Genomic DNA, 26,230 nt, shown 5'->3' with positions numbered 1-26,230 from the left:
GTAGCTAGTTAGAAGCCTGTATTCTGTACGCTTGTTATCAAAGCCACATATTGATCGAGTGATGTTTTCCTAACAGAGTGATCATATATGACAAAAGAGCATTAGAACAGAAAGCATAAGGGAAAGTGGCCCAGAACCTAAAAACATCAAGCTTTTTGGCAAACTGCTATACCTTCATTGCTTCATCTTTGGCTTATTGTATAATGGCCTTCATTCAGGCGACATTGCAAGTGCCTTTTGTGCCCTCCAGCAACTGAACACATTTTGTATTGTATGTACAGCTTGTTTTCCATCTATTGCTACAGACAGTATTGTGACATATTATTGTTAAGGAGACTTACAACTCATGAGAATAAATATTGTTTGGGGATAAGATTTTTTTTTTTTTGCTTCATTTCTAGAGGACTCTTATATTTTCAGAATTTATTGTGGGCTTATATTTCAGGAGACTATCTTCTAAATAATTTAAAATGCAGCACAGACAGTTGCACTATGTCCATTACAAAGATGAGAAAAACTGAGGTTTCCAAAAGGACATACACAATTTCATACAGAATATTAATGAGAGAAAGAAAACAAGACGAGACTATACTCCTCTAGGATGTTTTGTTTGTTTCTACACTTTTAATTGAACTCCCATAAAACTTAACATTCAAAAAAATTAGAAGATATGTCAGGGGTTATAATGTAGAATGAGGTGAAAACAAAAAAGCTGTTGATTCCATAATGCATTCATAATGATATTTTATATTATTTTACATCTGGGGGACACTGTTATACATGCTGTCTCATTTCATTCTCACATCGGCCCTGGGAAGTAAACGAGGTTTGGGTTATTATTCACTTTTTAAAACTTAGGAAATTCAGGCTCTTCAATGTTTGGTGATTTGTTCATTGCTGCAAAGCTCGTAAGTGTCAGAGACCAGGTCTGACTGTGGATAATGGAGGCAGCATTGCCCACTGAAAATAATATTCCTCAGCCAAAGTGTTATTCAAGCACATTCATTTTCATATCAGTCCACATCAGCGACCATGGGACTGTTTGGATAATCAGTCTGAGAATGTCTCTCCATTGCTGACCTGTGAGGGTGAGATTTCCCACAACTAAGCTCTCACTCTTACAAACAAAGTAAGTCAATTTTTAATTCTGATTTCGCTTTGGTTTTTATATTTAAGTTGCTTTTCCCTTTGCTTTCCAATTAGCGCTTGAGTCTTTGTTTCTCTGTTCTGGTGTTCACTATCTAAATGTACTCTGCTTGGCAGGACCACTCAAATTTTATTTTTTTCAACGATGGCTGGGAGGTCACTGGTATATCAGTCTCCACATTGTTTTAAGTATAGAGTTATTGCTAAGTGCTGCCGACATATGAGCTGTAGGAACAACCCAAATGGTGGGGACATGCTTTGGGTGAACCAAATGCTTTCCCACTTCGGGTCAAGAGTAGAAAGATAAAAACAATAAGGCCAAAGTAACCTCGAACTCCGTAAGTTAAGTAAGAGACTAAGAGCCTCGTTTGTATTTTTCTTTGAAAATGATATGAAGATCAATTCCTTGAAATGATTCCAAACCACATTAAATAGCATACAATATCAGGGTAACTGAGTCAGGGGGATAGTTAATGACTTATAAAAGAAGCTGAGTGACTGTCTTTGAACAGAATGTATGTTTAACACTTCTTGTTCTATTGGAACTGATTGTTTCTGTTTTTATTTTCCATATGTCTTCTTTTGACCCTATAATTGATATAATCCATGGGGCTACCTAGAGTTCTTTGAGTCAATCCTACATATTTCACAGGCACTGCGGGACATCTTTTCTTGGTGATACTTATCACTAGGGCAAACATGTCATTAAAAATTTATCGAAGGTGGTTTGGCAGCTTAATTCTACAGAGGCTGCATCCTAGAGAACTTTATATACCATTTTTGATTAATGAATGGAAAATTGACTGTATTTATTTGGCTCTTCAGAGTTGGAACTGAACAGGGTTTTATTTTTTTTTTCTGACCCTTCTGAGCCTTTGAGGCATGCTTTTACCAACATACGATGGGATTTTCTGTTGCATTCCAATCCTGAGTGTTGGTTAATTTTAAACCTCTACTCATGTAGGTCCAATTGATCAGTTTCATTCTAGATAAAGGATGTAGAACAACACTATTCCACATGACTTCTGCAGAAGTTCCTTTTTTTTTTTTAAATTAAGGTCTTAGCATGTAATTTCTTAATCATTTTACTTTCAGAACACAGGTGTTTCGGAGAATGTACCCATTATAAATTAAGTCAAGATTGTATTTCTACTTTCTTCACTTGGCAAAAATGAAGAATAAGAGATTGTCATCTGACAAAAGTTTGCATGGAGGTCTTTTTTCCAACATTTGGGATCCATATTTAGAACCATCATCCCACATGAATTAAAGCAGTTTTAGTAGACCTGTTTTTATTAGGCAGCAAAATACGTTCTACACCATTCTCATTCTCACCTTTCTAAGATTTCTGAGAATTAAAGAAAGGTGGTTACTGAAGCGAGGTTAGGATGCTAAGTGTTTCTGGGACTTTAATCTCCAGCCCTTATCTCTCCTTCTTTTTCTTATTCCAGCATTAATAATTTTTAATTATTCCAGCATTAATCTGTGCTCCAAACACTAGATTTTTAGCTTCCATTGTCCTTGACTTCTAGGAACAATGAATAGAATAAATATGTTGTTCTTATGTACCTAAATATTTAGATGAATAATTTGTGAGCTCTGAACAAAGGCTCACCTATTCTTTATATCTGTTTTTGCCAGTGTAAGGTGACAAATGTAATACCCTGAAAGATAAAACCTAACAAAATAGCTGAAAATTCAAGTTGTCTCACTTATTACTTCCTTTTTTCCCATTGACATTCTAATGGTGGTTCATTGTAGATAAAATGACTAAGTGCAAGTTGATAACACAAATAAACTTTGAAGCTCATCCTCCAATGCTCACGTGATACTAGAAATGAGTGCTATAATTGGACCACTGTACGCATAACCTGGAAACTAATTAGAATTAATTCTTTTGGTAATAATTGGGAACTTTTCTAATCACTCTTTTTAAGATTAAAAAAAGTACATTTACGTGTATTGTATTTCAAATATGTCAACTATTTAGCTAAATATTTAATCTTCACAATAAATTTATGAGATACACGCCATTTCCATTCTACCGATGAGAAATGGTGAATCAGAGAGGTCAAATAGCTAAGAAATTGCAAACCAGGATTCAAATTTTTCTTCTAACGTCAACCTAGTACTTTATCTACTAAGCACATTATCTATAAGTACTTGCTCTCTATGCATTTGATTAAGTAGTTTCCTCTACCTGCTATGTTCTGCCTCCTTCTATCTTTCCCATTTCCACCTATCAGAATCCTTCAAAGAGAAGCCCAAAGGCTCCGTTCCTCTTCCCCTTCTCACCGACATTATGTCTGTCCTTTCTGCATACCCATGACCACTCTCCTGCCAAGAAACTTTCCTCTTGTAGCATGGTCATATCTTTACTGCAAAACTTCAGGCTTTCCCAGAGCAAGACTGAATCTTCTTCATCTGTGTATGCCTTGCAGTGTTTGGAAGATTGTAAATGTTGGAAATTTATTATGGAATGATTTAAATATTTTCTCCTTGTAATTCTCAGATGATGTTCTGATGCCTTCACAGCACAAATTGGCCTTTACATTTCATCTTCAGGGCAACTCTTTGAAGTAGGTCATATAATGTATTCTCACTTTACAGTTGAGGATATGAAGATACAGAAAGGTTAAAGAACTTGTCCAAAACCACACGATAAGTGACATAGCCAGGGTTCAAGCCCAGGTCTCTAAAACCCATGCTCTTTCCATTAAGTTGTGTTATTTTTCTCACAGCATAAAACTAACAGATTGATGGATAGGTGTATGTCTTGTTTCTCAAATTAAATCAGGAGATCCTTAGTGTATGACATTAATCCCTAATTGAGTGTTTTTTTTCACTTGGCAAATGTGGCCTCTCATACAGGTTCTTCTTTTGTGTGACTTCCCATAAGGTCCTCAGTGCAATGCCAAATGGGCAACAGACACTGAATATATATTTGTGCAAGGAATTCAAGAATTATATACAGTGGTATCTTGGTTTTCGAACATAATCCATTCCGGAAGACCGTTTGAGTTCTGAAACATTCAAAAACAGCCAGCCAAAGGCTAGGCTTCAGGATCTTGCACTCCGCGGAAGCCATATGACATGTTCGACTTCAGAGGCGTGTTTGAAAATCAAAGCATTTACTTCTGGGTTTACAGCATTCATAAACCGAAATGTTTGTCAATGGAGACGTTCGAAAACCGAGGTACTACTGTATTCTAGAATTTCTCCAAGTAATCAAAGACTATTAATAAAAGAAAGGAGGTGACACAGGAAAACCAGGAGGCTGTTTGAAGGGAGAATGTGCCCTGTAAGGAATGGGAATTGGATTTATTGTAGGTGTAATGTAGAGATAAGACTGGCATGGAGAGGCTTCCATTCTGAAACTCTCCCGTGTGTAAAGAAATCCTAGTCATGTCTATGGCATGAGTCTCTCACTATTGTGCTAATTTTCTTCAAGTGTTCTCTTCCTTATTTCATTGACCCAAAATTCTTTTAGCTTATGTTCAATGTGATGATGAGTTGATGGTCCAAGGTAACATTTTACCCAGGTGTTTCCCTAGAGTATGGTTGAAGATAAAAATCTGTTGAGGAATTCTTTTGCGGAAAAATTTAAGAAGCATGAATTTTTAAGACAGAGTTGTGTTCTGAATTTGGGGATCCTGACAGATAGTCTGAATAAACAAAGAGAATTCAAAATTTGAAAGTACAATTGTCATGTAACCCTGCAGAGCTGATGAATGAGAAAATTAGCTTGGACCTGTTGAATCAGGTTCAGAGTGAGGCTTATTTTAATTTATTTTTTTCTCCACCAGTCAGACTACATACCCATACCCACTTCCCTTGCTTTTAAAGATTTTGAAAATACTAACCACTATAGTATTATAGGCACTTTCTATATTCTTTCTTTATTCTTCCTTAGCACCTATTGGCTCATGAATCTAGATAAGTGAAAAGTTCTGATCTAGAAGTCAAATAATTTCCAAGGCTCCATTTTATACATTTGGTCTAAAAAATTGGCTCCACTTTCCTGCCTGAATGGAAAATATCATTAAAGGGTCTCTTAGAACTAAGCAAGCTTGTGTTCAGTGTTGTCAAGATGTTCCCTGGTTCCCAGGAGATGTTTCAGCTGTAGGCCTCTCCTATGACAGTAGGAATAGCCCTAAATATTCCTAATTTCCTAGACCCCCAACTGTGTGTGTGTGTGTGTGTGTGTGTGTGTGTGGCTTATGTCCAGGCAGATCCTCTAGATGACTCAAAACTCTCTCCACCTGTTTAACCGGCCTTCTTCTTTTGCCTTCTCTGATTGAATAACACTGCCTTTCTCATACATAGAATGGCTTTCTTCTCCTAACTTTGTCCCTATTTCCTTAGCTATCTTATTTGCCATTGTGCAACTTTCACTCACTTTTTTTTTCTAAACTAGGGGTCATAGTGTATATGCAAGGTTGATAGGGGCCAGTGCCACCAAGGGTAAGGTGTCTCCAGCAGTCATGGAAAGGAAGTGACCATCTCCTCAGATCTTAAGTTTGGTTTCTGCCTTTCTTCCAGCTCCTGTTTCTATGTTACCTTTTGCATTTGTTTGCTAGGGCTGCCATAACAAAATACCAGGCTGGGTGGCTTAAACAATAGAAATTTATTTTTTAACAGTTCTGAAAACTGGAAGTCCAAGATCAAGGTGTCAGCAGGTTTGGTTTCACAGAGCCCTGTCCTTGGATTGCCCGTGGCTGCCTTCTCTATGTGTCCTCACATGGTTTTCCTTCTGTGCGCCTGTGTCCCTGGTGTCTCTTCTTCTTCTTATAAGGACAACAGTTATGTTGGATTAGGGTCCCACAGTAATGGTTTCATTTTAACTTAGCTCTTTAAAGACCGTATCTCCAATGTGGTTATATTCTGATGTATTGGGGAGTAGAAGTTCTACATATTTGGGGGGAACACATTTCAGCCTATAACTCCTTCTTTCGCTATCACTATTTATACCCTGGAATGGCTGTATCCGTTCTACATAACCACGTAGAACACGTTAAGTCAGAAATCTGAGTCCCACTTAATAATAGTGTGATCTTAGGCATATTATTGGATTTTGCTAAGTCTCAGTTTCCCCACCATAAAATGGAAAGGCTAATAATATTACCTGCTTTATAAGGTTTTTGTAAAATTAAATAAGTACATATATACACTCAGTTTAGTGCCTGGCTCAGTAAATGTTTATAGTAATATGGATGAAGGTGAATTATGAAACCCTCTTAGAAAAGAAGATTTTGATTATAATCAAATTATGGACATTAACTGACACCTAAAATTTTTCATATAAAATATAAATTTGCTACAAATCTCTAGAGTTTTCACTACATGTTTTCCTTTTCCTCCAAGCCAGAATTTGTTGGTGTGTAGTCTAGGAGAGTGGTGATCCAAAAAGAGTCGTGATGACCACCCATGCCAAATTTTCTATAGGACTAATTGCAAATACATATGTATTGCCCCCATAAAAGTGTATTCATATTTAGAAAATTTGCCCCAATTTTTGGTCCATCCACAGTCATCAAAATAAGTATAGCACAGTCTACCACTTGATTCAGTGAGCTCCATTTAGTCAAGAGATTAAATCCAGCCCGAAGATTCATGGACTGTTTGCTTCACTTAAATGAATCAGTGATTCACAGTTACTGATCAACCTACTAATACCACCATTCATAAATGGGAATGAGCCAACCCCTGCTGGCGTAATTATCAGAGGGAGGAGGAGAGGGATGGGCACAGAACAGCTGATGGTTCTTCTCACTTCTGGAGGGGGGCCCTTGAGAGGACAGCCTATAGGTGGGCAGGGCAATGGTGACACCTCCCTGGGGTCCCATCAATGCCGTGAATTTACCGAGCCTCAGCTGTCAAAGAACAATAAATTTTCCTTCAAAATATAAAACATAAATCAGTGTTTCCCCAACACTGAGAGGCAAGAAGAAACTAAATCCCCATAATAATGAAAAGAATCCTGTTAATTAAATCAGCAAGGTAGAGAGCTTCCCTCCCAGCACACGGCCCCACTGAACAGTAGAATACCTTGGAGACTGAAGCTGAAATCCAAGCTTTTTCTAGGTTGCAAGCCAGCATCCTGAGGGAACATTTAGAAGAAAAAAATCCTTAAGCACAGGACAAGTAAACACAACTTTTTTCTTTTTTGTTGTTAGAAGTTGTACTTGGATTATATTTATCTGGGAAGGGAAGTTGCAAAACAAATTGTAAACCAGGCTCAGCATATTTGTGCCAACCCTTATCAGATTTGCCACCAGTCAAGGGTAAACTGAAGGCCAGGTCCTTGTGAACTAAAACAAAAGCAAATACATGGATGCTTGGAGGAAAGAAGACAGATATTCCATTTCTTCTGATTTGTTTAAAATTAATTTTTTCAGCCACAGTCTGTTTCAACTTATTTGTCTCTTACAACAATGATTAAGTGTTTACTTCACACGTCTTTCTCTATGTCCTACAAAGCTATTGATATAGATTTGTGGCGTTTTTTTTTCAATGCTTGGTTAATTGGCTGGTCTGCTAAGAGAGTCTGTTGCTGCGGTTGAGGAAAGCTGGAAAAAATAGAGGTTAAGGTTTCTTACGAATCTGTCACATTTGGGAATTGAGGGCCGTATAATATTACTGCCCTCAAGCCACGGATAGCAACTTCTATTCCCATCAGCGGGAGCCCTCACAGGGAGGAAAGCCACACCCTCTCCAACCCAGTCAGCTTTTGGTTTTACTCTCCAAACCAATGCACTTCCACTCATAATCTACTGACCTTTAAATCGGTTTTGACTGCCAGAGGGAGCACTTTTCAAATTGGAGTCCATTCACAGAATCTGAGACTTCTCCTCAGCACTTGCCCACATTGGAAAATACAAAAACTCCCCAACTTTCTTCTAGACCTCAACATTTAACTAATTTTTCACACAACGATGGATCGCATACTAGTTATTGCACCGGTGTCTTTGACAAATAGGTTATACGTGCCATAGGACATATTTGAAGTATGTCAAAGTTCATTCAGATTTATATTTGCCTAAGGCAAGGATGTGTTTTAAATCTTTTGGCACCAGAGTGTTCTTACCATCATGTGTATTCTCCTTGTATTACCCTTTATCCTTTGTGCAGTCCGTAACCACACATGGACACACTTAGAAAGATCATTTTCAGTATTGAAAGTGGCTAGTGCTAGTAGGGGGCCAAATAGTAGGGTATACTTTTGTATTGATGAGTAGAATTGGGTCCACAACCCATCAGCTCCCATGCTCACTGCTCTCATCAGCTCACCACCAAGTACTTTAACCTTGGAGGTGAGAGTGGCAGGAAAAAAAGAAGTAGCCAACAAAATTGGCTCATTCCTAGCTCTAGATGGCCAAGAAGAGCTTTAAGAATCAACAAGTGTCCACGATATGATATCGAATTCATTTGATTCCTGGGAGCGAAGCCAAACAAGATGGCGGATCCTATCTCAGTCGCAACTGCATCTCTCCAATGACCCCATCCATAGCCTGTGCTCAGGCAGCTTATGGATCATGGTCTGATTTCCTTTTAGCATGGTGTATTTGTTCCTTCTGACCTTTCACAGGAGTACCTGTGTGCTTGTGGGGAAAAAGCATCTACTTAAGATTTTTTGTGTTTTTTTTTTAAACTGAGTGTCAAGAGAGATTTAAAGTCCCAAGGTATGTTTATGAAAAACAAGTGTGTGTATAGGTGTATGTAAATTCAATGTGTGTGCATGTAGGCGTATTGCAAGAGACAAATTTTGAGGTTTCTAAACTTATTATTCTTTTACTGATTCTTTATAATCTTGCCCTGCAGGAATTTAAGGAAATGGTTGCTTAACATTTGTTATTTGGAAATGGCTAATAGGTGATATAAAAGCTGTGTTTCCACGGGCATTATAAATGAATATCTTCAGTCATAAATATATGGGTGGGGCCCTTGAGATGACAGCATATAGGTGGGCTGGGCAATGGAGAATCTGAAATGAAATATAGATTTAATGCAGGTCCAAATGTGTGTCCGGTCAAAAGTTCACATTTAATTTCTTAAAATATAAACTTCTTAACCACATCTATGGATTAACTTGGAAAAATAACCTAGGTAGCATTTATTGAGCATCTACTCTAAACAGGCTACTGAGCTAGGTACTAGGAACAAAATAAGTCAGAATTCAATGGTAGCAGTAAACAGTTTTCTTCAATGAGATTCCAAAATCAAATATTAGAAATAGTATTATAATTCTGCCTTACTGTTTAAACATACCCTTTGTTTTATTTGTATATCTGTATAGCTACAAAGTACCTTTTCCACTTTTGTAGACAAGGTTTTGAGTGATGAACCAGAGGCAGGAGTGGACAGTGGAAACAAGTTCCATAAAAATTAGCAAGCCACTCCATAGCCTGGAGTGACACACACCACCATTTTCTATTTACATCGACATCATTTTGACAGGTTTTTTAGTACCTTTTTTTTTTCTTCCTTCCTTCCTTCCTTCCTTCCTTCCTTCCTTCCTTCCTTCCTTCCTTCCTTCCTTCCTTCCTTCCTTCCTTCCTTCCTTCCTTTCTTTCTTTCTTTCTTTCAGGAATGGGATGAGGGTCAAATCTTCTGGTTAGGAATTTTCAAAGACAAAGTTGTAAAAATAAAAAAATAAAGTTTGCATTGTTTTACGTATTTGGGTATGACAGATTAAACGCAAAGCAGGTATGGAGATTGTTTAATCCCTCACCAAGGTGGAAATCGCAAATGCTTTGATGTCATCTGGTCCCAAGGCCCCTGAGACTTTTTGAGGAACCAAATTTACTTGACACTATATGGCCTGCCTATCCCTTGTAGTGTTCACAACAGAAAGGAAAAGGTCCTTGCACCTTCTTGTTTCCTTCCTTTATTGTACGGTTTGCTTTGTTTGTTTGATTTTAAAACTGCCATTATGTGAAAGTGTTGCAAGTATAAATAATTGAGAAGATAACTCTGTAGGGAAACCACTTTTGCTGCCTTTGTGCAAAGGAAGCTCATTATGGCTCTGAGCTGCAGCATTCCATAAGAGCAATTATGCAACATCAGTATGTCATAGATATTAACCAAGGGGAGTAGATAAGAGGCAAGAAAATAATTTTGTAACTTATTTAATTAAATTTATTTGGTTTTTCAAATAGTTCCTCTAGTGTATAATTTACCCCACCACTCCCTGGTTGCAGTGGTCTTTGCAAGACTGTCGTTCAGCCTTTGTTTTTTTGGCATTCCTCCTCAATTCTGTATGGACCGCAAATGGATTTACATTGGGGTTTAATTTCCACCCAAGGAGAGGTTACCCATGAAAACAGAACCATAATTTGGTCATGAGGTTCTCATCCCCCCCTAGGGCTTATATACCCAGTTAATATATGTTAATACAGCAAAATGAACAAAAGGTTAAATAAGTGGGTCAGGCTGCGAACGGGTCCTGTGCTGCTTACTTCTGCTTAACCGGAAAGAAAAGCCCATAATGGCGCTCGCCTCACGTTCACCCCCATCATTTTTAGAATTGCTTTGCCAATCCTTCACAGCAAATAGTAATTTTAAGTGGACCAAAACAGAGCTCAGGGTGTTTGCACTCCATGGTAATGACAGAGTAGCTGTGCTCCCTGGAGTCAATAAGCCCAACAATTGAGTCATTTTTGCCTCCCGCGAGTGAATCACTGCTGTTAGGCTGAATGACAGGATCGCTTAGAGAACCAGAGCCCTCCACCAGCTGACCTCATCCCGGGACAGCGAGGTTCAGAGGGCAGGCAGGTGGTGTTTAACACAGTTCTAAGTAAAAGCTGATTTTGTACTTGTACACTCTGTAAACAAGAAAGTAGAATTGGTTTTTGGGGGGTGGGGGAACGGGAGAGGGAGGAGCAGTTGATGTACATTGATGTACTTTATCCAAAGGAGTACTTTCTCTTTTCCTGTCTCTTTCCCTTCTCATTTCTTTTTCCCCTTAACATCCTACCCACCCCCTCTCTCTCTCCCCACCCCCCTCTATCTCTCTTTCTCCATACACAGAAGTCTAACATCTGTAATATAGACTTACTAAAGTTGAAGGGCCACAATCCAGTGACGGTTCTGATTTAATGAAAGATGCAGAGGGTACTGAAAAAAAAGTCTTACACATAAGATTAGTCTTCAGTTTCTAAGAGGCGTTCTGAAGCAGAAATTTTAAGCGTACGTATAAAATACCCAACGATAGGTTTTTAAAAAACTATTTTATGGAGTGGGAAAATGGACAAAGTAGGAAAAAGGAAAGATGAGAGAAAACATCCCAGCCTAAAATCATTCCCTAATGATCAAATTATCTTTGAGACAGAAACATTCTAAACAGCGTTTCACCCAGCACATTTTGGGGTCAAAGGTCTATGGAGTAGTCAGTTTTTATAATAATCGTGGGAGGTGGGCACATGAGCAAGTAAGACATAAACCCAGACCCCTACAAGTGCTTCTCTGTATCTGAGTCTGACTTGGGCAGATAAAAAGATGGAATTTCTGTTTTCAAGTTGATAAATGGTTTAAAAACACAATTTCGTTTAAACACCAGAATACGGCTTCATTTTTTAAAAAATTTTTGGAACCCTAGTGCCCTTCAAAATCTTCATAACTAAAGTTACGAATTGATTTGTACCATCATGCCTGCTTAGAGGTTCATAATATATTTTAGCCTATTAAAGCTATGACATAACTTGCAGCAAGGGAAGCATCTTACTTTGTTTCACTTAATATTATTTCCCCTATATTTTCTATGACATATCACCCCTATTTTGAAGAAACACCTAGTGACACCAGTGTCCCTGAGGGCACAATTTTGGAAAAGCTTCCTTAGAAAGCTATGGGATAAAAATATATTTAAAGTTTGCTAGTCTCCTTTCCTTTCTCCATCTCACAAATTTTTCTCCTTCACTTCCTAGTCACTATTCCTCTATCCTAATACACACACACACACACACACACACACACACACACTACTTCATTGTATTAATGAACTATATACTCAGTTCCCATTACTTTTAGTTTATTCTCTTCTCTCAAGTCAACCAGACTTATCATGCCAATATAACTATAGCATGCGTTCCCCAGCCTAGAAAAGTTTGATGCCCACTTTCTCCCAAGTGAAGTCCATCTCTTCCTTCACCCTGGCATCCAAGATTTGTCTCTAATGTCCAAATAGAATCAGACCTTCAACCTAAAGTCTTTAGTCTGTATCTTTAGTTGTTTCCTAGTGCAAAAAAAACTAGAGCAGAACCAGGAAACTAGAGTTTTTGTTTTCCATCTTAGTCGCCCCACTCAGAAGAAAATCCATTTCACCTTGGATTCAGCTATGCCACTTACAAAATGAGGAAAAGAAAATCCCTGTGGGCTCTTCTGTTCTCAATTCTACGTGATTTCCAAAATGGAGGAACCCTCCATCTCATTCAATTATTCATTCACCAAACATTTTATTGAGGATGTACTGGATACTGAACACACTCTCAATAACACAGAATTAAGATGTAGTCGTTGCTCTCTAAGGCTATTTGGTGGGAAGCTAGACAAGTAAATTGTAACTGTGGTGTTGAATAAATGGTGTGATAGGCAAATTACCCTAGTAATATGACTGTGGAACCAGGGAAATTACCTCATAGAGCTGTTCTCTGATAAGAATTTTGAAGGGTGTATTGACCAGATGTTTATGGGAGAAAGGCCATCCCAGACAAAAGGAATAGTGTGTTCCTAGTAAGTTAGCCTATTAACTTTATACTTATTAATCGTCTTTTTGTTTATTTGTACATTACTTTATCCAAAGTAAGGATCTTTGGCAGTTAAACCAATTTCTAAATTAAATTAATTTTGATATCTGATGATGTTATTTTACCTGTACTGTGAAAATGGAGATAATTTAAATATGCCATCATTTCTATTTCTAATAATTTAGTTAAACCACCTTAAGAAATCTGATAGATAGGAAATATGAATATGCTCTAAAAATTCTTTCAAACTGTGGTACAATGTGTTTGCTTCTTTAGAGATTGTAGCTTTGTGTGGAATGTCAGAATCAAAAGTTGATGTCTTTATTTCTCTGCAAATCAAGGGGGGAAAAACCTCACTAACTAACCCTCTAACGCTAAAATATTTAAGGAGTAGAGCAGATGTGGCATAACTGCTGATTTGCTAAGTCTCTTGTGATTTATAAAGATATATTTTATGTCTTTTATGATCATGGGATGATGCTAAAAATGTAGGAAATAATACTGTCACATTGGAAAGACTGCATGTAACATCTCTGGAGAAGATACAGAATGCTTATCTGCCTGTCAAATCAAAGTAAAAAATGTTTAATTTGTTATTAAGAAAATGCAGTCAGAAAATTTTGTTTGGAATTTGGTCTTTGGTGTTTGAACATCATAAATGTGAGGACATTAAGTCATGTGTGCCTGAATAGATTTTTTTTTTTTTTTTGCTTCTTGACATAACGGGGTATGTTTTAATAATATTTTTAAAGATTATTGTTAGATGTATAGCTGTTAGAACTATAGTTTATTTAAAGTAACTAAAATTTTTTAGATCTTAGATTTTTTTCTCTCCCTTTGGCACTTGTTCTAGATGCCAATATAAACTGGTTAAATGGCATTTGGTTTACACAGAAAGACTGTACTATATATGCATATTTATGATATTTTGTTTGCTGGATCTTTTTCTTAATATTACTTGACTTTCTGTGTTTTAATCTCATTTTTTTTCGTATTTTGGGTTGAAGCCATTCTAAAGTTTAACACCTAGGAGATTTCTCACTTATGGTTCCCTTTAAAAGTGCTAAAATCTCAGTCTCTCAAACAAGAGACCACGCTACAATTTAAAGAAATCAGTGGTATGGATAAAGGGCCCTAAGAATGTTGCCACCGTCTGCATGTCTTCTGCCACATTCTTTCTTTTAAACCAGCAGGAGAATAGAAAAAAAGGAGAAGAGCCTGACTCTTGCAAACACTTCTGGCATGCCAAGCTGGTCTTCTGAAGTCTCCCCTGCTGCTTTAGAAAAAGGAGCCCCACAGACAAATGAAAGGGTCATGGGGACATTCACATGCATACACCTTCCTCCCAAACACCAAGTGGTTTTGGATTGCCAGGGTGTTGGGATGGTTTGGCTGGAGTTGAAGAATAGAGACTCAAGAACCATTTGTTTCCACACCATTTTGGGTGAAGTGCTATATTTTCCACCTTAAAAGCCCATTTAAAAAGAAAAGTATGTTTTGAAAGGAAGGCACAATTTGGAAGCCATCACCCTTAATGGAGTCACTTTTAAATGTGACACTTTGTCGTATCAGTTGTCTTCCAAATTAGTTGTCACTACCTAGAGAAAAACCCACCCTTGATTGTCTTATGCTATTGCTAAAAAACATAGTGTCCTATATCCAGTTCTGCAAACTCTAATAAATTCCATTGTTAAGTATGGAATGGAACCCAACTTGTGTGGCAATCCACAGTGGGACAGGTATGTTGTTACTAATAGCCTCTAATCCAGTCACACAATTTATCTCAGAATTAAAAGAAGCAAACTAGACCTAATAGAAATAAGGCCATGATCACTGAGGTTTTTATTAATGGTTGACTTGGCCAGCCTTTAGTAATGGAGGATTTTGTAAAATCTGGAGGATATGTGAAAAGGAAGTAATGTTTTTGGAAGTAGCCAAGCAGTTTATTATACTTGTTGCCGCAGCTTGGAAATATTCGTATAGTTTTGCAGTTTTGACAAGATTAGAGGATTTTGAGGTTAAAGTCACTTCTTTTTAACCTTTGTCTTCCTTTGTCCTTTGTCTTGAGTGGTCTGTATAGCTTCTCAGCCTGCAAGTCCCACTGTCAATTTAAAGATAATATTTGGAAAAGTGAGTTTCCCTCTCCCTACCACAACAAATAGGAATTCCTTCTCCATTTCCAGTTGTCATCAACTGTATAACATGACATCCCAAACGTAGATGCTTAGGTTTATCCTGGTATCTTGTACATTTATATTTCTTCTTTGCTGTCTAAGCACAATTCATCGGCAGTTCTCCAAGCTAAATGTCCCACTTCTCTTTCGTTTCTACCACCTTCACTGGGTTCACTTTATTTCCCTCTTCTGCTTGGGTTAGAGAATAGCTTTCTACCTTCTCAGCTTCTAGCTTCTCATCAGTTCATCCTATACATAACTTTTGATCTTCCTCAAGTACCATATTTTATTTTATCATGTGACCAATCAGGAATTTCAGGAGTTCAATTTATTATTCAAGAACCTCGCCAGAGTGGGGGAAATAGGGAGATGTTGGTCAAGGGGTACAAACTTCCAGTTAGAAGATGAGTAAGTACTGGGGATCTGATGTACAGCATGGTGACTATAGGTAATAATAGTGTGTTAGATACTTGAAAGTTGCTATAAGAGAGTGGATCTTAAATGTGCTCACCATAGAAAAATGAAATGGTAATTATGTGACATGATGGAGGTTTGGGCTAATGTTACAGTGATAATCATTTTGCAAAATAAGTATCAAATCAACACTTTGTATACCTTAGATTTACAGGATGTTATATATCAATTATATCTCAATAAAGCCGGGGGCAAAAAAGCACCTCCACCAGCTTGTCTATTAACTGTAGCCATGTTTTCCAGACCCAAACCAGGAGCCCGTTCTGATTAACCTCCATCTGACTTCCTTAATTGACCCTATCACACTTATTTAGTGGGTGTGGACTGTGTTGATTTGTAATTATTATGTATTCTCAACTTGAGATTGTTTCTGTGGGTGTGAAGAGTAAAAATCTTGAAAGGAACGAACCGCATTTTCAAAATTTTAAATATATATTGGAGACAGAGTCATATAATTATATATTTATCTATTACATATAATTTCTTATATATGACTGTGTCAAATTTTTGTCATTAAACTTGTCTTTTGTTACATACAGAATGTGGAACTTACCAATGTGTGACACATGTACAGATTACTACGGACCTTAATAATTGTTTATTCTGATTGTTTTGGGACTGAAAAAGGACAAAAATAGGCATTACCTAATTACTGCTTCTCTACACCTTTCTCTCCCTCCCTACCATCTCTTCTCCCCCTCCAGAACCCAGTCTCCCAGTAGGATATACACATCTCCAGAGAAAGCATCTACTAGTCCAATTCTCTGAACATTGAAGACATGGGTGCTTAGGAACTTTTTTGACTGATCAAAGGGGGACATAGGATAAAGCAAGAAATGAGGCTGAGAAAAATCTATTCCCCTCCCTCCCACCCCGGGGAAGTGAGAAAGGGGAGAAGAGAACAAACCCCAGAACACGGCATAATGGAATAGAAGCAAAGAATTTTAGTAACCATTCTTTTTCGTTTTCAGCATTCCCGCCACCCATAAAATTCTTGTCTTTGACCTATGTGGTAATATGTCTAAATATCCTAGAGTTGATAACTCTCATCCTTGCTTCCAGCAGCTGCAGAGAAAACTGTAGCAATTTATTGTCTGATATGTATGGATGTGTACACATACATATACATATATGTATGTGTATAAATGTATGTATACACACATATGTACATGCACACACATACATATGGCTGATGACTTCTCATAGTTTATCTTAAGGCCACATTGTTTCATCTTCTACTTGGTTGACAGGGCATTTCTGACCTGACAGATTTATTCATTGAGAACAGAAGCACACTGTGGAAACCAGTTTTAATTCTTAGCAAGACAATGCATGTGGCTTATGTAGATTTTGTTGCTGATTTTGTTTTCCCCTTATATATTACTCAGGGAAGCCTATGTCAGTATAAATCAGTGGTAATGAAATCAACATTATGGCATCTTTGATATTGCATTTGCTAAAGCCTTTCTGGTTGTTTAATTCAGTAGTTAGTGATTGATATTATAGACAGTGGATAAACATTTTTGATAGATCTGTTTGCTCACAGATGAAAAGACTCTAATCCTTTTTGCTCTTTGATTTAAAGAGTGTGACACCATTGGAGATGAAACAGTTCAAATGTGGTCATCATAGTTTGGTGGCACTAAAAATAGAAACTCACTTAGGATAAAATTTGCTGTCAGGAAAAATGGAGCATTCTTTCTGAACTCAGGAACACGTGGTTCATGTGAGATGGCTTGTAGATGGTTGCTACAATAAGGCTTCTTTCATACAGGTGTGTTTATGCCCCAGGCTTGCTGGCCACAGTCCATTCCATTTACAGAAGCTGAATTAAACAATAACTACCGCATTGCAAAAAGTGGTGGGGGGAGGGGAGGGGGAAAGGTGAGCGTCAAAGGAGATGCCTGAGAGCTTTGTTAGGGCCAAGAAAAACCCTGTTGCAGTTGTCAGAGCTTGTTGATGTTGCTGGGAAAGGCACTTTTTTTTTTCTCCTGGATTTTGTGGTTCTGCCTTAGGAAAGAAAGTAAAATAGAACGGAAGAACAAAGTCCTACTCTATAAATCAGCAGCTGCTCCTTGCCAGATCAAAGGAGTGACATTTTTGCTCCTGGACTACTTGTCCACTTGAGGGCTTGACAGGCAGCTAACAGCTGGCCTGCTAGACTATATGGGAGAATCAGCCTCCATCTTCTTCCAAGCAGATGACAAGCTAATCAGAGAGAGATCCATAGCACCGGGCGTGTGAGCGCCCCTTGATCTCCTCAAACATACCTAATACATAATTGCTAAACAGTTTGGTGCATTTTTGGCAAGTTAATGCTTAGGTGGTTTCCACTGAGAAGTAGGATAGAGAATTAATACTTCCATCAAAGGTGATCATGAAAGCTAAAAAGATACTAGATTTGTCAGGATCTTACTCTCTCAGTGTGAATTAGTACATGGCTAGGAACATAATGAGAATTGGCTAAAATGTATGTTATTGAGGATCAGGTGACTGGTTGATTTTTTTCAAAGCCCCGTCAGGCTGTGGTGCTTAGGTAGATGAACAGGCACTTGGTTAATTGGTAGGTTTGAAAATTATTACTCGTGCTTTTTAGGCTGAGATAGCTGAAGGAAGTTGTAGATGTATCTTCCATCTGCAGAGTTGTTTTCAGAAGCACTATAAGGTGTGTAGGTCTATAGATCTGGAATTTTAATGTCCGTAGTAAAACTTTCAAAGTAATTCATTTTCTAGTTGATTTCCATCTGCAATAAATCATGTACAGGACGAGGTAATATACTGCAACTTATATCTATTGACTTAGTATTTTATCTTTAAGAGGATAGATCCTAGATATGAATAGCTCAGGAAGTTTGCGTGTTTTCTTCTCCCTTTGCTTTCAAGTAGCTTTGAAAGATCACTTTTATAGTGCATGATAAATAGCCACATATGAATAATCAGATGGCATTCTGTAAGAGTAACAGTGCTTCAAAATCATAACCTGCTGGGAAGTTTAGTTGCATGCCATTGGCTGTGATTATACTTAGGGAATAGTGTTTATTGTTGCTCAGTATTGTAAAGGAAATAAAAGATAATTCCCTACCTTAGAGGAAATTTCTCAAATACTTTTATTAAAAAGTCTACCATTGGCCATATAAGCCTTAGTCAAATAACATGCCAAATTCTCTAGGTCACCTTTAACATTTTTTTTTAATTATAAAAATAATCATACTTATTATTAAAAACTCAAACAGTACAGAATTACATTAAATGAAAAGAAAACTCTACCATCTTCCTCCTTTCCATTTCTGAGAGATAACAGTTCCCACAAAAACACTATTGGCCTAGCTTTTCCTTTAGGAGGTACAGATGGAGTAAAATGAATTAAATTATTATAAATCGCTGCCCAGGGCAAGTGATTAAAAGACTGTTTATATCCAAGATAACTAAAGAGAATAGTACATGCATTTTCACAGCTAAGGTTTGTGATTAAAACTTGACCTCTGAAAGTTTCTATCTCAGGCAGAGTACTAGGTCATCTATTTGGTACGTGAATTGGAGCAGGACTTCTCCAACTTAAATGTGCATAGATCACCAGGAGCTCTTTTAAAATTCTGATTCAGATTCAGCAGTGCCAAGGTAGGAACTCCAATATTTCTGCAGTTCTAACAAGCTCAAGGTAATGTTTATGTGGCTGGTCCAGGAAACATAGAATTGCAAGGATCTAGAGAACCATTAAGAGAGTGTGATTCCAAAATAGCTCTCCCCACTACCCAGCCCCCCAGCAGATGTCTGCATCAGTGTTGGAAATCCCCACTGAATTGGTTTAATAGCCACCCACCTCGTCTTCATAATTACCTTTAAGAGAAAAGAGGTCTTTAGGAGGGGACATTGGCTAGGTGCATTTTGAGTGTAAGCTAATATTTAGTGAGCTCTTACTATGTACCAGGCAGGTGCTGTGCCAAGGATTTAATCCCATAATCCTCAAAACAATGTGGGTTCAACTATTGCCCCAGTTTATAGATAGGGGACAAGCTGAGGCTTGGGTTAAGTAGACTTACCCAAGGTCACACAGCCATAAAATAGCAGAGAATATGAGCCCATACTCTTCACCACTTTGCTCTTTGGAGAAGTCTGGAATATGGAATAGTTGAGAAGGGTTTACCCAAAGTGGGGCAGTTTAGTAAAAATCTATGTGAGCCCCTGTAACTTTAGGGAAGAATTAGATAAAAGAAAGAATATTGAAGGAACACAGGAGAAGGACATCAAAGATCAGTATCACCTACTTGATAATTTTGCCCAGGGCCTTTTTCTTGTAACATGAATACTCCAGTACTCCCGTACTCCAGTACAATACTTCTGAGGCATACTCAGAAAGCTACAAAAGATTTGTGATTCCAGGTTAATATCATGTTTTCATACTGTAAATTTATGAGTATTAGTTCATTTGTTTTTAGAGCTGTAGACAAATCTGGTACCTATCAAATTATAAATTAAGCTGTAGCTCACGGAAATTAATTATAAACCATGAACGTGTCTTTAAGTTGCCCATGAATCTCATGTATTTAACTTTGCTCACTGTTGTCTGTGAGAAAAGACCCATTGTCTAGCCACCAGTGAAAAATTTATGTTTGTGACATGACTCAATCATTCGTGTGCCCGAGTTCATGGTCAAAGGCGTTAAACCTGCTTAATTTATTGATTTAACTATTTCAATGTATCTTACTGAGAAAACCCCATTCTTAGCCTTAACCACAGCCTTTTTTTTTTTTTTTTTTTTTGAGAACTAAGATAAAATGAAGAAACTTGATAAGGGACTTGCCAAGGTTGAGGCTTCCTTGTTTCAAACACCAACCAGTAGCAGGCGTTGTGAATAAACACCTTCTCCCACTGATGAGCCAGCCCCATAGCTGGGGAAAGTAGAGAAGGGAGTGGGGGTGGGGTGGTTCACTTTTTAACAGGTTCCTCCCCCCACCCCACCCCATCACCAAGCTGCTTATAACACCTCTTCCAAATTGATCTGATCTCTCGTCAACAGTTCAGCCCCCTTCCTTGACCAGGCCAATCCATGTAAAAACTTCAATTCCAGGGATTCTTGATTCCTCCTTAGTGTTCAGGGCTGGCGGCTTTCCAGGTGACTCCACGGAGGCCTGCACTTTCTAACAAAAGGAATGCTGCTGAAAGGAGTTGGTTACCAGGTGTGGCATGAAGTTAGTGAACCAGAAAGAAGGGATTTATCAGCCCTTTAAAAAGGGGGAGAGGGGAGAAAGAAAGAATGGAAAATAAAGCAACCAACAATCAGGAATGACACCTAAGCCTACTTCTACCAATCTGAAATATGCTTTGGAATGAAAAGCCTTTAAAAGAAAAATCACAATGGTCAGATTTCGGTTGCAGACAAGTATGCATAGCTGAAAGGATTGGCTTTTCTGTGAAGGGTTAAGGTGGGGAGGGTGGGAGGATCTCCAGGAGACGTCACTCCAGCAAGACAGCAAGATGAAATTTCAAGGATATTTTGCTATCTTGGATTTATTATTTTTAATATACTCTTTTTTCATCTCCAAGTTGACTCAAAAAGGCCTCATGATTCTTGGATACTCATTGAATTTATTTCTATAATTAAGTTATTTTTAAGCGAACAGTCCTAGTATGTAATTTTTAAGGATCACACATGCGAATGCATTTTCTATTTTAGTAAAATTTAGTGAGAAAATAGATAGTATTAATAGATATTCTCCTGAGCTTCTATGTGAGCCTGGATACTAACTTTGTATTCAGTACAAATCAATGTAACTAGTGCACTTTAGGGTACTCATTCCCTAAGGAGTCACTAATGGAATTATCTCTAACCCTTAAAAAAAAGTCACAATGAGGCTAATGAAAATTTTTTTCTAAATGAAAATCTGGATAAGGCACTAGACTAGCACATTTTATTTATGGCATTTATCATATATGGTATGTTTTACATGAGAGTTGTACAAGCCTCAGAATGTTTTTAAGAGCTATCTCATCTCTAAGAGAATACTTTGTAATTTTGGGTTAAATTGTTTGTACCAATAGAGAAGTATATTATATGTCCTCAACTTCAAAATCATTCCGGATGACATTAAAACTTAGAGAACTTTTTTTTTTTAACATCAGATACAGATGAAAAACCTCACAGTCTTTGGATTGGAAATAACTTGTGGGGGTTTTCATTAAAGTTGGGTGCAGCTTGCTGCATTTTGGTTAGTTGGATGTCTTCAGCAATTTTTCAAATGTTTTGGGTTTGGCAAAGTCCAAAATGTTTTTGCCAAGACCCTCTTTTCCCCTTATTTTTTAAACCCGTGTGAAATTCAAGGATAACTTAATCCATATGTGTCTGATTCATTTACACTTAACTCATCAAAATGTTATTTTGTAAGACCCATTTAATATTCAAGAAACCTTTTGAGCCTTTTTAAGACATCTTTTGTCTTTGAACCAGCGAGTTGTGTTTTTTCTTTTTTATATGAATGAAGGTTGGACTTTAGAAGATTGAAAATCAGTTGATTTTCAACTTAGATTCTTCAAATTCCAAGTAGAATCAAAACTTGATATTGTTTATTGCTTGAGCACAATACATTCATTTTAAAATATAAATCTGAGGAGTGGAAAAAATGTCATGTTATATAATTTGGGGGAAAGACACATTTAGAAATTTCATCTTAGTAATGTTAAAAAATACAAATGACTCCTAATATTATTTTTAATGTATAATTAAATGGCTCCATTTTATGTACATTGATGTGTTTTTTAAGAGTGGCCTGTGGATCATCAGTACAGTGGGTGATTTCATTTTTTAGTATAGAAGTATTATTAGTGTACTTATTAATTGTTAATTTTAATAATATCTATGGTGTTTATAAGATATCCCAAGATCAGGGGAGTTGACAATTGGCAGTAGTTGTACATTAAGAGATTTCTGAAAAATTGGGGACCATATGTTTTTAAAATTATGTGTGATTTGAAAGAATGTGGTAGAGTTATGAATCTGGCAAGATATAGCACTGTGGATCAAAAACATTGTTTGAGAACAAAAATCCAGAGAGGCTAAATGGAGCCCAAGTGAAAAAAAACAAAATCTCTATGACCCTTTGTAAAAGGATCTAGTGAAAACCTTCAGAGGCTTCTAGGCATATTTGTTTAGTACAACTGGGCAAAGAAAGGCCATTGCCATAACTGCTAGTGAACATCGAGTCCATGCCATGGTAACTAGTTGAAAATGTAATACTGGAGTGGCATTTCCAAGTTCAGCGCTTCTATAAAGACCTGCTAACACACAAAATGCTTTTTTAATGTTCTGCATTGTTGTGATCCCCCATTGAACAATCTTTTGAGAGGACCCCGTTTTTTACTAATGTAAACATTCTGAGGAGTAGCCAAAGAAATGACCTTTGAGTGAACCTCTAACCTTCCCTGTAATTATTTGTTTGAAGACAGTGTGGAGTTCTCCTGCTGAGAACTAAGAACCATGATGCCTTGCAGCTCTGTGAGTAAGGGAGTGTTTGGGGGAACTGGAGAGAAACACATCAATAAGGGAACAACCTCCAGATGTAAATAATAAAAGAGTAAAAGGGTGAAATTAAAAAGGGAAAAAATAGCAATTCGTTTTACCTAAAGAGTTGGCCTATAAGGAAAAAACAAAACCAGGATTAGTAGCACATAAAAAGAGGTAAAACCCCTGCCATGTGTGTCCTCCACTAGAAACTTCAAGGAGGGGAGAAAAGGTTTCTCTGACTCTCCTGAGCATCTCAATTGGTCTTAACCTGAGCTGATAAAAAGAGTTCCTGGGGGTGAAAATCTCAGGGCAGTCCTGTTGGTCCCAGTAACAAACGATGGGGAAAGAGTAGAAATGGAGTTCCATTTCTATTTGAGGGATCCTTCTGGACGGCTTTGTGATCTATCTGGTCAGATATTCCTCAACAGTGCTTAAGGTGCCAGGTGGGAATAAATATGCAGTTACAACTTTCTTCTTGTTTTCACCTCTCATAGCCTGTCACTTTCTTCCCCAAACCTGAGGGGTGTAACATTTGTGACAACTGAGCTATACTTTCTTTAAGTAATGAAGGAGTTCATTGTTTTGCAAACAAACACCATATGCAAAAGACTCCTTTGCTTTCCTTGCAGCTATTATTCTCGAGCCTAATTGTATTCCCACTGGAGAGTGCTCACAGGAGGCCTGAATGAGTGTGGGCTGCTCTTCTTCTCGGAAGGGACTTCAACTAGGAACGCTAGATTTTTCTTTTTTTGGCTAATTTCAAAGAACGAGTTTTCAGTTCCTGCCGTTGGGCCCATGTGGACTCATTAATCATGAAGTCCCCTACACTTAAGATTTGAAGCTAGAAATACTGGAAAATGTTATAAATGGGTATCTTTTTAAGGGACAGCCAGCTAGTATACACTAGACATCCCCTCTCCCTTCTTGCCGCCCACCCCCAAATGCACAGCCATGAATCCTGTGCATCAGCTCAAGTGTGTGGGGAATGCTCATCATTAAATGCACAGGGACAAGGGTAACTTACAATGGTAGAAAATTGTTTTGTTTTTATTAAATTTGGAGAAATAAAGGAGATTTCTTATCATCTTATTCTGTTTGTACATGAATATTTGATGGGCATTATTAAACATTAAAGTAACATGAAGTAGGCACTTATTTTTGGATTTCCAACAAAATTAGATCCAGGCTTCTAGACGAAATAACTGCTTCTCCTTCACATTCCTGTGATTCAGCCACCACCTGATTTGAAAACGTTTCTTGGGCTCTAATATCAACCATGTGTACCTGAGGCTCTGTCTTTCTAGTGGGTTGAAAGGTGGCTGGGTTTATGGTTGGCAGTTACCTTATCCCTGCCCTGGGTGTCCCAGCTTAGACTGGAAAGGCCGCCCCCAGCTGGCACTGACCTCTAAATGACCCCTAACTTTACAGGCTTAAACTGCAGGAGTTGCCGAAGAGCAGAAGTCTTTCTGGCCAGCACTTATTACTGCTGCGTTGGTGATAAAACTTCAGACAGCCTAATTGATGGCTTTGCTGACCTAACAATACCTTGTGAAAGCAGAGTGCCAGAGCCTGGTCTCCATTTATGACCAGCTGCAAGGGGAAGCTGGATCTCCCTATGATGGGGAGTTTAGGGAAAGGGGAAAACATCTTCCAGCTTGAGAACTTTAACCAGATTCCTACTTGTTCAAGAAGCAGAAGCACAATCGCAAATTAATAGAAGCTTTCTCAGGGAAAACTTTTTTCCCTCCCTGAGTTTTTTTTTTAGCAGGTCAGCCTTGAGTCGGTTATTAGATGATGGAGGAGGTGATCCAATCAACTAGGTATTTTTGAACACTGAAAGAGAAAATTGCCTATGGATTAAAAAGATAATGTTCAGTAGATGTTTCACTGGATTATATTCTCCACAGCATTTGTGCAAGTGTGTTCACAGAGCACAGAAATTGCATTTGATGACTGGACTTCTCTGTTTTATTTCAGGTTTATTAATGCCAGAAGAAGAATAGTACAGCCCATGATTGACCAGTCAAATCGAGCAGGCAAGTTCCAGTTAGTATACAAATAGTCACAACCCACAGGTACAAATCCTCATCAAGTTGTACTTCAGGAGTTTCATCACCTGGCAAATAAATGCATCCATCAGACATTCTGGGAGAATTTTTTTTTTTTTAATGTTCCCAGAATTCCATTCTAGGAAGCAACTTTACTAATTGGTGCTAATTGGAGATTTCCCACCCTGACTCTACTGAAACTGCTTTTTATTTTCTTTCTGAATTGGTAATTGGGCACAAGCATTAGTGCCACAAGCAGTTTGTTTGACTGTGAGCTCTGGAATTACTCATTGCTTGTCTGCATCCAATCATTAGCACACTCTCATTTTCATGTTACCCACAATTCCTTGGTGGATGTGTTGCTTTCACTCCTGGCGCATCCCCTGTTAAACTCATTGTGTCCATTCATTTGCTTTGACTATTCATAATATTCCATTAAAGCCTGAAGTGCTGCATTGCCAGCATTATTTTTTTTTTTATTGAAAGATTATTGCCTTTGTTGAAAAGGCTTCACATCCATTCCACTAAAATACATGTGGGTTTTTCTCACGATATCTCTCAGTTTCTCTAAAGCAGTTATACGGTACTGTCCGAACCATGCCTGTGACCTCTCAATCCTTTGAAATAGGCATTTCCTTAGTTTACTGACTGAGGACTCGTAGGACCCTGCATGAAGGTCTGTAGGAAAAAGTTATTTTCCATGTGGTAATGACAGTTGTCACTAACAACGGTGTCACATTTGAGGAGATTTAAACTGTGGCCTCAGTTTAAAGAATTGAAGAAAATTCGTTTTCTTTGGAAAAAATTTCCCTAATAACATTGAAATATCATTCCACTCATGGAAGCCAGGGGGCCTGTTGGAGGAGACTATAAAACAATTGAAATGTTATATTTCCCATGTGTACATTTTCTTTGCTATGGGTAAAAAGGCATATGTTCAGTTGAGTCTGCTTAACTTGACAAACTTGGTAAACTTGTGCTCGAATTTCAGATGTTTGTGGATGATATGAAAAATGTTTCTTAGCCACCAGAGATGGTCGGATCCCAAAATCTTAACTCACTAGCACGTTGCAATATTTATGTATTGGATACCCCGAACTTCCCTGTCCTACTTCCCCTTGATCAAGAGATAAGTAAAGAGGAAGA

General features: G+C 37.8%; 1 protein-coding gene across 13 annotated transcripts in view; it reads left to right on the top strand.

Moving 5' to 3' along the window:
• Positions 1-26,230, top strand: part of MEIS2 (Meis homeobox 2) — a 203,315-nt gene that overhangs the window by 172,641 nt on the left and 4,444 nt on the right. For all 13 annotated transcript variants that reach the window (XM_081049122.1, XM_081049119.1, XM_081049124.1 and 10 more), the window contains exon 10: positions 25,014-25,072. In XM_081049122.1, the coding sequence (XP_080905248.1) occupies positions 25,014-25,072 (59 nt within the window). The remainder of the gene's footprint in view (positions 1-25,013; positions 25,073-26,230) is intronic.

Source organism: Rhinolophus hipposideros (genome assembly GCF_964194185.1).
Source record: "Rhinolophus hipposideros genome assembly, chromosome: 5".
Taxonomy (NCBI): Eukaryota; Metazoa; Chordata; class Mammalia; order Chiroptera; family Rhinolophidae; genus Rhinolophus; species Rhinolophus hipposideros.
Note: the sequence above shows the minus strand (reverse complement) of the source record. Positions and strands in the feature narration are given on the sequence as shown.